General features: G+C 35.3%; 1 protein-coding gene across 1 annotated transcript in view; it reads left to right on the top strand.

Moving 5' to 3' along the window:
* CLVS2 (clavesin 2) overlaps positions 1-10,752 on the top strand; it is a 69,224-nt gene extending 58,472 nt beyond the window's left edge. The window contains exons 5-6 of the mRNA XM_082406261.1: positions 5,159-5,283; positions 5,773-10,752. Coding sequence (XP_082262387.1) covers positions 5,159-5,246 — 88 coding nt within the window. The 3' untranslated portion in view covers positions 5,247-5,283; positions 5,773-10,752. The remainder of the gene's footprint in view (positions 1-5,158; positions 5,284-5,772) is intronic.
* The last annotated feature ends 1,631 nt before the right edge of the window (positions 10,753-12,383 follow it).

Below are 12,383 nucleotides of genomic sequence, written 5' to 3'. Positions count from 1 at the left end.
ACAAGGTTCCAATGCATGAGGTACAGAGTCTTTCATGTTGTTGATATAAATCTTGTCTACTCTTCTGTGACAGCATGACACAGAGCGCCCTCACTCTAGAACTGAGCTACAGGAGGATTTGGAGACAGCTCTCATAGGTGTCCCTTTGTCTTTTCCTTTGCCAGCTAGTAATGCTCATTTCCTTTAGCCCCTCCTTCTGTGACTTGTTAACTAGTGTGGTCCCCTCCTCTGAGCACACCTCTCTCCACATCCTCTACAGCCTCAGCTGCACCCCCATAACCTACACTTCCTCCAAAACTTCCTACCTGCTCTCTTTGCCTCCACCTTTACCCTGCTCCCCTACCTTCCATTTATTATATTATCCATGTGGCAATCAAAATAATATTTAAAAAATATAAATCAGATCCTTTCACTTCTCTGCTTTGAATTTTTAAGTGACTGCTGATTATACAATGAATACAATCAACTCCTTATCGAGACTTACAATATACTGCATGATCTGATCCTGCCTACCTCTCTCCTCTAAGTTTATTTACCTTTTCTCTCCTCCCCTACCTTTCAGACACAACAGCCTTCTTTATTCTCCTTCAGCCTCCCCAGCTTGTTCCTATCCAAGGGTCTTTATTCTTGTCACCTCTGGCTGGAATATTCTTGTCCTCTGTCTTCCAATGGCTGGCCCCAATCAAAGGTCATCTCCTCAAGAGGGTCTTTTGGTCTTTCTCAGTCACCAGGTCTTAATCAACTCTACTTCCTCCTCATTCTAGCCACTTCTTATCAATCACCTTCTTTATTTTCTTCATAGTTCATTATTAGTCAGTGAAATGATTGATTTTATTTAGTTATGTATCCCCCTGTCCTGCAATGTAAGCTTCAGGGAGACTTTAGTGGCTTTGTCTATCCTGTTCTCTTCTGAATCCTCAGTGCCTGGAGTGGAGCCTGGCACACAAAACATGCTCACTAGGCACCAGTTAGATGAATGAAAGAGTCCTCTGCTGTCTGTCAGTGGCCCCTTTTAGGTGCAGTGTTTAGAATTGTAGAGGTGACATCTGACGCTATCATTACTTGCATAGAGGTTCCAGAATTCTGGCTTTGCAGTGTAGACCTCATTGGCTTCGTTTAGTTGCTGTTGTTGTCACTGTTGCTGCCGTTCAGGCAGCCAAGGCACATTGCTGACTCATACTGAACCCCTTAAAACTGGTCTCTTTACTTATAGATCCTTATCCTCATAATTCTTTATTTCTGTGTTTAGCTTTTTCCTCCGAGCACATTACTTTAATTGACATCATCTTGTTAGATTTGGTTCAGGCGATCCACCTTTTGAAGTCTTTTTGGATCCTGATTTTCTTCTCCAATTAATTAGGCCATTTTGTGCCCTGAAGACTTGACTTATAGCACGATGGCCTCCCCAACCCTGAGTTTCTTGCTTCTGACATGGGCTGATTGGAATTTCAGACATCCTTTGTTTGGTGTAGGTTTTGTATCATATGACGCTTATATGGTTCTATTTGAAAACTCCTGAAGAATGAGATCAAGAAAGTTGTTTCACTTTATTTTTATCTTCTCTCTGGCAGGGGATGGCAGTTCCCCATCAAGGATGGGAGAAAATTGTTTCTAGGTTCCACCCTTCCTCCATCTCCTTTTCCAGTTTTATATCATTCTTAGATCGAGAGGGGAAAAATCATTCCTTCACCAAAGAGTTGTAGATAACTGTTACTTTGGGTGAATTTAGCTACTTGTATAGCTAGAAGATTATGTTCCTCTGTATGAATTTGTGGAGAGATAGTATAATCATGTGAAAGAATACAAACTTCACTAGAGAGTGGGTTCCTTAAACTCGGGGAATGTGTTTTACCTTACGCCTCTAGGACCCAGGATAGTGCCTGGCACACAACAGGTGCAGTGAGCATCAACACTAATGTTGTTACGGTAATATGCACTTCCATTTTATTAAATAATATCCAACACCTATTGTTACTACATGCCAAACCCTATCTAATGCTTTGTATACATCAACTCCTTTGCTTTTCTAAACAACTAATAAGGTAATACTATACCCATCTTATTGATGAGGAGACCCAGATACAGAGAAGGTAAGTAACTTCTACATTTCACATAGCTACAAAGCTACAATGCTAATGTTGGAACACAGGTAATAGTATTCTCTAAGTCATTTCCTTAACCACTACCATATGCTATCTGCCAGAATTAATGCTGGGGGTTATGCATGCATTATCGCACTTGATCCTCAATATGTCTGTATGATGTAGGTATTATTTTCCCCATTTTACAGGTAAGGGAATAAAATCTTAGGAAGTTTAAATAGCCTTCCCTTGGTCACAGAACTAGTAAATAGCAGAAGGTGGAATTGGAATCCATTTCTGACTAAAATCTTGTCTCTTAAACACTAAGGTATAGCACAATATTGTAGATACATAATAAATGAATAAATGATACCTGGATAATTAAAGTTAAGCTATAGGTTTTCAAGGGGAAAACAAGTTATTCATTGAAAGACAGTAGAGGCTGGAGACTGCTAAGATGTACTATGAGTTAATGTTAAGTAACTTCCTCTAGTGCAGTTGAAACAAACCGATTTATTAACAGTTATGGTCCTGCACAAATCACCCTGTTGTTTTGTATAAGAGAGCAAAAAAGAAAATCTAGACTAAAACAGCAGTACTCTTGGGGCAATAAAATATCAAAAAAATCTTAATCAGAAATTGTTTCTGCCTGGCTTGCTTTATTGAGGAATTGTTCTGCATAATGAGCCAGGAGCGTTCATCATCCAACAATTCTGACATCTGTAGTGCATGACAAAAGCAAACTAGGACATATATACACTACCAAACATAAAATAGATAGCTAGTGGGAAGCAGCCGCATAGATGTTTAAAAAATAAGCAAACTAGGAACTTAATCCCAGGTTGGCTAGTGCACTGTAATTTAAAATATTTTATTAAAATTGCCATATCCTCTAATAAATTTTTTTATTTAAAAAAATTTTTAACATCTTTATTGGAGTATAATTGCTTTACAATGGTGTGTTAGTTTCTGCTTTATAACAAAGTGAATCAGTTATACATATATATATGTCCCCATATCTCTTCCCTCTTGTGTCTCCCTCCCTCCCACCCTCCCTATCCCACCCCTCTAGGTGGTCACAAAGCACCGAGCTGATCTCCCTGTGCTATGTGACTGCTTCCCACTAGCTATCTATTTTACATTTGGTAGTAAAAGTAGTCAAGGAACGAACGTAAGGGTTTAAAAGATGTGTGTGCATGTGTATGTGTATTTGTATGACGTGTGTTTTAATAGAACATTATGGCAAATGCTTATATTGTAGACTCTGTGCTGTCTGAAGAGCTTTGGTGTGTACTTAATGACTATTATTAGGATATGCCTCAACATTTATATATTTAACTTTGTGAGAATTTTAAAATAAATGTTTTTGTTAAGAATTTCTTTCTCCACAGGATAAATTGCTTTATCTTCATCACTCTTCGCTTTCAATGCTTGATACCCATCCTCTTTCAGTATGGAAACTATTTATTGGATAAAAGTTAAGACATTGAAATCCTACTGTGTAATAGACTCTGTGACATGCATTGTGTTCACAGCAAGGAGAGAAACTGATAAAGTCCCTGCTCATGGAATTTATAGTCTAGTGGGTACTCGTTGTCAAGTAACGCTCTAGTGCAGGACATTAAATGAACCCCTGTATATTTTAGCATGGATTCATCTTGGGAAACCAATTATTTCAGTTGAGTCTAAGAAGAAAAGTGTTACAGGTCTAATTATTAAGTGCTTTGTGCAATTGTCAATTGTGTTAAAATGTATTTTATTCATGTACTTTTTTCTAAGATAAATTATCATTGCTCCTTCTCCTTCTCTCTCTCTCTCTCTGTCTCTCTCTCTCTCTGTCTCTTTCTCTCTCCTGCACACACACATACACACACACACACACACACACACACACACCACTTTCAACTGCAGTCAGTCTCCATTCTGACATATGCATCTAATACCTATTATTGAGGTAAAATAGTGAAAATGACTTAGGAAATAAACCTCCTTATTTTAAAGTTCTCACCTTCCTTTTCATTCTCTCTTTAGAAATGAATTTAAGTTTATTTAAATGAAGGAGTCAGTTTATCAGTTAATTCTGTAATTATTTTTGCTTTGATAATTAGTTCCATTGCTGTTCTTTTTCATTAGCATGTGTGGTTGTATTTTAGCTTATAGTCTTTCTTTTTGAAAATTAATGAGGTCTGCTAAGTGGCATATTGCCACAGCAATAGCCAAATGGTTGGAATGCAGCAGCAGGGGAAAAATTCATTATGGAGGAGAATTTAAAAGGGCAGCTGCTTCTTTAATGCCATAGCCATTAAGATGGCAGCTTCCTGCCACCGCAGTAGCACTTTTCATTGACTTTCCTCCTTCCCAGTTTTATGTTGTTTCCTAGTGAGGAATTGAGATATAATTCCCACCTGCTATCAAAGGCATGTGTAAGGGGTTTTCACATTATTTGCTTTCCTAATCATAAAGTGCTGCTGACTAAACAAGAGGGGTTTCTACTTTTCTTAAAGTTTTCAAGAGTAAGATTGATTTTATTCAGATGTCCTAATGGAAAATTTAACAAAACTCATATTGAAATATTGATTTTTTCCTAATGTTCTCATTAAATATAAAAAAAGATGGTTAAAAATGCACATTCCTGTTGAAGTCGTTTCATAGAGCCCTTTCAGACAGGAATCAAGGTTCCTTTTATTTCTACTTCTTTTCTTATAACAATAAGTTCACTGTAATAATTCCCCCATTTGGTGATCTCTTGGAATACATCAGTCCTGTACTAGAAATTCTCAGTCTCAAAGAAAAGTCTCTTGCTTGATTGTAAAGAAGAGAGCTTGAGCCTATTATTGTGTATTTAGAATCCTCTGCTGTGCATTATTTTATTCAGAGGCCAGAGGGGATTGTTTCCTTTGATGCAAAACATCACCATAAATGTATCTCTCTAAATGTGCAGCATTCTCAGTTCATAAATCTCTTGATGTAGAAGAAGTTAATCCGCATCCATGAGAGAAGTAATAAAGGAGAAAAGACAGAGAAGAGAACGTGATTGTTTGGCAGTAACGCACTGACATTGGCTTTATCATTTCTAGATCCCAATCAGTTGTGGATCCTACAGTGCTAAAACGCATGGATAAAAATGAGGAAGAAAACATGCAACCTTTGCTCTCTCTGGACTGATAACTTCTCTACCCTCCCCATGGATTAGAAATGGAAGGTACTTGTTTTCAGCACCAGGGCCAGCGCTGTGGAGGAATTACCAGCTGGAAATTTATTTATTCATGTTAATGTAGCATAATATATAAGACATCAGGCGTTCCCATTTGCCTGAACCATGGGTGCCCTGGTCTGGATTTTTTTTAAAAAGTCAATAATTTATTCTGTAAGTGCCAAGTTCTTTGTAAATACAGTGTACTCTTCACGTCAAGTTTGTAAATTTTGGTAGTAACTTAAATTGGAAGATTGGCTTATGAGTCTACGCCAGTGATATGAACTATAACAAGAACAGAAAAGACACATAAACAATCAAAGCTAATTAAATGTAGCCCTGTTTCCTATGAAGCCATATTTCAGCTATCATAGTGATTGTTTCGTTGTTTTTCTCTGAAACTCTGTCGTACTCAAATGTACATTTAATGGGCACAGGGAACTAGATGATTCTAGGAAATTATTATGATAAATGTATTAACTGTCTAGTGATTTTCAGTTCACAGAAAACGTACCCTGGTGACTATCACTGGCCTTGCATTTGGAAGACAAGAAATGGCAAATGACCTGGTAAATTCAACACTTGAACTCTTCTATGTTGTTTAATTCCTGGAGTCTTGTGAAAAAATATGTTCCCCAAATTAAGATGTGGAATTCTGAAAGAGAGTGGATTCTTTTTAAACTGCTGTCTTCACAATGTGTCCTTTATTCCAGACCCCATTTTATCCCTGTCTGATGTACTTTAAGAAACTTTTCCCCCCAAAACTCTTTGACCAAGAGAAAGAGAACTCATACATGAATAGTGTTTGACAGCTAATTTTGAACATAAAAGTTGCCAAGTACCAATAAGGGGCTAATTTCTAATTCTTGTGCACTGGTTGAAAAAATATATATATTCACACACACGTATATATTTTTACTGAGCTCTAATAAATCCTTGATGTGACAGGCTTACAGAATAAATCACACATATTCAATGGTCTTAGAGATGTTATAGATTATTGTATGCAATGCTAACTCTGGAAAACCACTTCCACTAAAGTTAATGAAAATGAGGTATAGTAAAACAGACTTTCAGTGAACTTATTTAAGGGAATTCAATTTAATTTGTAATGCAATCTTGACTCTGCCATTTTAGTGAAATATATTTTTTCTTCAAAAAACACAACAGGTATCAACAAAGGCAGTAGGCAGTATCAGGTGATGGAGAGTAATATTGTTTTCCCCAAATTCAAGTTAATTTTCCTAATGATCCAGTAAGTACACATTTTCTTCTCAGAAAAGATTTTAAGAGCATATTGCATCCAGGAGAGATAATGAAATCTTCTGAGGGCATCTGAGATACTATATTATAGTATAAATCTAGATTTGGAATCCTTATGTTAAAGTTTTCATTTCATAAAAATTCTGCAATGATAGCACATTTTAAAAATTTAACTTTAAATTTCAAATTCTAGTGTGAAAAAGCAAGATTTTTACCACCTTTTCAGAGTGGCAATTTTTGAGACTAAGGATTTAACATTAAAATATTCTTTTGAAAGAAAAATATCTCAAGGAACTTTTGGAAACCAACAGAAATAAAGGCGTGTAGCAGCCTTCATATACTTCTTAGTCAAAAGCTTTAAAAAGTCCAGTTCTAATTCTACAGCCAAGAATCTTAAAATGAAGATCAGTACACGATTCTACAGTGTCACCAATGGACTGTCTAGTATTTGTAAAAATGCATAAATATACATAAAAAATATGAATAAAAGATACCTTAAAAATGCTGACCTCCAATCAAATGCAGAAGAATAATGACTGTGGGTCCTCTGCTGCACCCATAAATATTACAGAGATTGGAATGCACTGGAATAAAAAGCCACAGCAACGCTTAATCTAAGAACCCTAACCAATGGTGTTCTTACGTTTTTGCCAACTTGACATACATTTTTTAGCGTTGGGCTTTATATACTATACAAGCAGGTGTTAGACAGTATGATGCATTGGAATAAAATGGAAACAGAGTAAGTACAGAAGGCCAGTCAACTTTTCATTTTCGTGAGTTTCAATTGATATGCACCATTTATTGCCAATTTTCAGAATTCTACCAGCTTCAGATGTCAACCAGCATAGCCAGCTTTTTTTTCCCCTTGTCATAGGCTAGTGTCATATACAAAAATAACTTGGAAGGCATATTTTCTGTGTATACCTACCCACTTATAAGTTATCATTCACACTCTCTCCCTACCCCACATTTGGAAACTGCATTGGCATTGCTGCTTGACTGCTCTTCTTCAAATGAGCAATTGAGAGTTGGCTGGATTGTGTAAAATATTTTTAAATGAATGAACAAATTACAACAATGATGTGTTTTGAAATTGCTGTATCTAGTTCGGTCTGCCTATGTCTTTTCAGTCTGGAGAAAAAATTTCCAGTAATGTTTTTGAAGCTGCTTAGAGAACATTTGATCAACTTTATGAATTTTCCCCTCAGCACCAGCTAACTAACACTGTTTAGGAATTTTCTTTTTCCTCATGTGATTTTCTGTGTTATGTAGCTATGTCTACTGTTACATAACATAGTAAATAAGCACCCTTATATTCTTTTGATTTAATTGTGATAGTACTTCCCCACTCACACATACACACGAACACAGTACATCCCCACTCACATATACACACGAACAATAGACTGTTTGCTCTAATGATTTGCCTCTCTATTTTGAGAGCTATGCTTTTCTTTTTCAGTTATCTTGTTACTTAAAATTTGTAGGCATCAAAGAATTACCACGTTTGATTTGGAATAGGCCCATAGTTTGTTTACTTCCCTCACTTAGCCTGCCTTACCTTCTATTTCTTGTATCATTTCTTTTCTCCAGTGTTCCAGGGGCAGCTGCTTCCAAAGCTGGTTTAAAAATAAGTAACTTCCTTATGTTGTCAGTGATATTTGCACACATTTTTGACTGATATTTTAAAAGGAAGAGATTATCATAAAAATATATTCTAAGAAATATGAAGAAGTGCCTCTTTAAAAAATGGAATAAAACAGTGATACTAGAATATGGATTCTATTTGTTCTCTCTTCCAAAAAGCAAATACATGCATCTATTATATTATAAGGATGAAATATAGCTATAATCTGAAGAAGGATATTTGAGGTCTTGCTTTGAATATTCTCGTATAGTATTGTCTTTATTGTGTAAGTTCAATACGGTAACTTCAACATGTTACTGACAAACATGGCACTATGCTAAAACAATATACAAATATTAAATTGAGTGTTGCAAGCAAGTTTTTGAAGTGCATGCATGATTACTTTTATTTCATTAATAGTTTGCATAAGTGTAGGCAGAGACATTCCTTAAGTGTTTTCATATAAAATGCTTGTTTACTTTACAGTACTGAAAATTCATACATTCATAAGCAAGAAAGCCAAGCAGCTGGGTTCTCTTTAATATTAACTAGGTCACATTGTTAAATTAAACATTTGAAGTTTCCATAATATTCCTGAGGGAACAGACGTCCCTCTAATGCATCAAGATAACGCAGAATTGTTTGAAACATCAAGAAACATGTTTACTACTCTTCACAAAAAGAAACTTTTAGAGCTATGGCAGTGTGTCTTCAGGAACAGACTTCCTTTTCATCTACAAATAACCCAAAAGCATATGGACATGCTTATGGTCCTTTAAAGAAGTTATATCAGGAAAACCTGCTGAAAGGTTGTACAATCTTCTGTTATTTTATCTAAGCATCTAGCTGGTTTGGTTGGTTAATAATTTCTTTTGCTTCTTATTTGGTGTGTATTTATTAATGATTACTTGAAAAATTGCCACCAGTTATGAGGACATTTCAGAATGACTTTCAACACAAAAAATAAAAGGAGCAGAGCTCTGGCATGATGTGTGAACTTTCAGATATGGTATTTATATTTTTTGCATCAATCAGCTAATAGGCAAATGTTCCATTTTATATGTGCTATATAGCTATATAGCCTAAGAAATAGTGATACATTTTAAATTTATGAGGCTGTTAGATGGTGTAAGAATCAGCAGATTATCTAAAATATATTGGAACAAACGTAGAGGACTGGCTAAATATCCAGTGTGTGTGCAATTATCTTTAGTAGTGAAAAGCATTTTGTTTTGTTTTGTTTTAGTTGAAAATGTTTTCCAATGTGCTATTGGAACTAGTTAGCACTATTACTATTTGAAAGGGAGAAAATAATAAATACATAAGGAGGCTTGGCTTTGAAACATTATTATATCACTTTAAAGGCTTAAAGCATATAATTTTTTTCATGAATTGAAGTTTTTATTTAGTAAATATCCATAGATTAGCCCGGCACATGGACATAATACTATGGAACCTATTCTGCCCTGAGCATGGGAATTTATTCCCCTATACTGTAGGAGAAAAATATGAAATAACAATGCACTGGACTGAAACACTCAAGTTGTACTATTTTTTTTAAAGGAGTGCAAGTGATACTGTTGAAATAAAAAAAAAAAAAAAGAAAACAAATAAGCATAGGTCTTAAATACAATAAATGCACTTTTATAGTAAATAGTGGACATTGTTACAATTCAGGTGTTTGGTCAGTCAGTATTTGACTTAGTTTCAAATTTCATGCAAATATTTTTTTCCTTAATGATATCAATGCATTTATTCTGTCAAAATTAGTTCCTGTAGTGAATGAGAGGGACCTAGATAAGAAGTGAACAAACCCTAAACCATATTAAAAAATTGCAATGCATCATAATTGGTTATATATAACAGAGGTTCAAAGCTTTGTCTTGTTCTTAATTCAGTTTTTCAGTTTTCATATTTGTGTTAAAGATAAATAAAACCCCCCAAACTAAGTAGTTTTTATTTTCAAAACAGATTAAATAAGATGTCTAAGAGGTAATTATACAAGTCTTTGATAAGAATACTGAGCACATGTTTACTATTTGGCTCAACTACCTTTGACCTTTTGAGGGAATTGTTTTCTCCAATACAATATTACAAATGGGGTAACGTAATGTTGAATAAATATACATTTCTGCTTTAAAAAAGCCTTTATTTTGCATATAGTAGATGTTGAATTTTGTAGTATGGATCTTTGCATCTGTGAAATGGAGATTTCTAAAATGTCCTCTAAAAATGAGCAACAGTAACTTTATTTTGAGAGAAATTGTGGTTAGCTATTTTGGTTAGGACACCTGAAATTTTCTGATGCTTGTATGTTTGGGGCTAAAGGGAAAAACACAATTCATTTCATCAAAATTACATTTTCAATAGTCTATAACTTCTAGACAAGCCTTCAAAGGAGAGCTTGAATGAAGAAGTAAGTTAACTTTTAAGTTGCATGGAGCAATGGGAATGATCAATAAGTAAAATAACTAACATTTTCACATTTTCATGTAATGATATTGGATTAGACAAAGAACTAAATTCAGAACTTTGAATTATAAAAAACATTGATTTAAATTCTATAAAAATTATTAAGTAAAATTTTTAAAAAATTCAGCCTGACTTGAAAAAAATGCTTACTTAATAAATATACATTTGTATCTTCTGCGAGTTTTCCTCGTTTATCTTACCTGTGGATGAAAAACCGTCTATGGAGGGGCCAGAGACACCTAACTAGAATCCTCTGTAATTGATTTCATGACTTTCTTTAGCTCAAACGCAGATGATTTTCCTGTGCACAGCTTTTGAGGTTATCAAGTCTCGTTATTGCCGCCTCTTTCTAAAGCTCTGTCAGGAGGAGCCCAAGTTTCTAGCAGCTACTGCAGAAGCATCCTGAGTAGGAATAAAACAAGGGCAACCAGACGATACACAAAAAGCCAGAGATATGGTCTGCACTCCTTGTCACTTAAAAGCGCATTAAACTGTATTACTAATTCTAAATACAGAAAATGATTTCAAAATGTCAAGGCTTTCTGATATCAAGAGTTAAACATTCTTAGCCCAAGAACAGAGGCCATGGGGACATGATGGGCAGGGCTCTGGTGTGTGGTCTGTCTGCACACAGCAGCACCACCAAAACCCTTATCTCTAAGTATCACTTTTCTCTAAAAATAAAATATGCTCTTATTCCCTTTTTTCTAACTGCAAACATAAAAGTATCAGTTGGAAACCATAAATGCTTAGTTGTCTTTAAAGAAAAAAATTCTACGTTATACCCACATAAACACAACCCACTCAGTTGCATAGGACCAAAATATTTGCATCCTGATTTATAAATCCTTCCTAAAAATTTAAAAACATATATAATAAGACTTCATTGCTAGAAAATTATTAAATGTTCTTTGTATCTGGGATTCGTGGGGAAGACTGGTAATATCCTTTCTGCTGAATTCATATATCTAAACATTTTATTTGGCCGTTTAACGGACATCTCACACTTAACATTTACAAAACCAAACTTCTCTATCCTGAACCTGTTTCCTCTTTATAACCTTACCATCTCACTAAGAGTCAACCCTAACCTTCTAGTTTCTAGGGCTTAAAACTTTATAGTCATCCTATCTCTCCTCTCTTGATCTCAAAACCACATCCAATCTGTTAGCTCATACTTTTAGCTCCTTTTCAAAGTATGGTATCCACACTCTGACCACTTCTCTAACCTTCATCATCAGTACCTTGCTCCAAGATTTCATTTTCCACCTGGAACAGTTTAATAACCTGAAAACTAGTCTCCTTGCTTCTGCCCTTGCCCCCTAGAATTAATTTATAACACGTTAGTGAGGGTGAGCTCAGATGATTTCATTCTTCTCAAAACTCTCTGCAAGAGTAAAAACCACAGTCCTTATAACGATGTTTGAGGAGGATTGATATGAAGTTTGTAAGCACCAGTATAGCAGAAGAGCATATTTTCTGATTGGGCTGGCATCTTTACCTGTACGATGCGAATGTAATTGTCAAGTAATTTCTTGCTTCTAAAGTTCTAGACACAATACCCTCTCACCCCTGACCTTGACTTTGCTTAGATCATCTCTTAAGCTTTCATCTACTCTTTATTGTCTTGCTAAACTCTCATCCTTGCACTTCCAGGAAATTGCCAAGCATTCCTCCACCTCAGAACTTTTACTCTCTGTTCCTTCTGCCTCTTTCCCCCAGATATCCCTGTAGCTTATTCCCT

Source organism: Balaenoptera borealis (assembly GCF_965194805.1).
Source record: "Balaenoptera borealis genome assembly, chromosome: 9".
In the NCBI taxonomy this organism is placed as follows: Eukaryota; Metazoa; Chordata; class Mammalia; order Artiodactyla; family Balaenopteridae; genus Balaenoptera; species Balaenoptera borealis.
The sequence above is the reverse complement of the archived record's forward strand: the minus strand, read 5'-3'. Positions and strand labels throughout refer to the sequence as shown.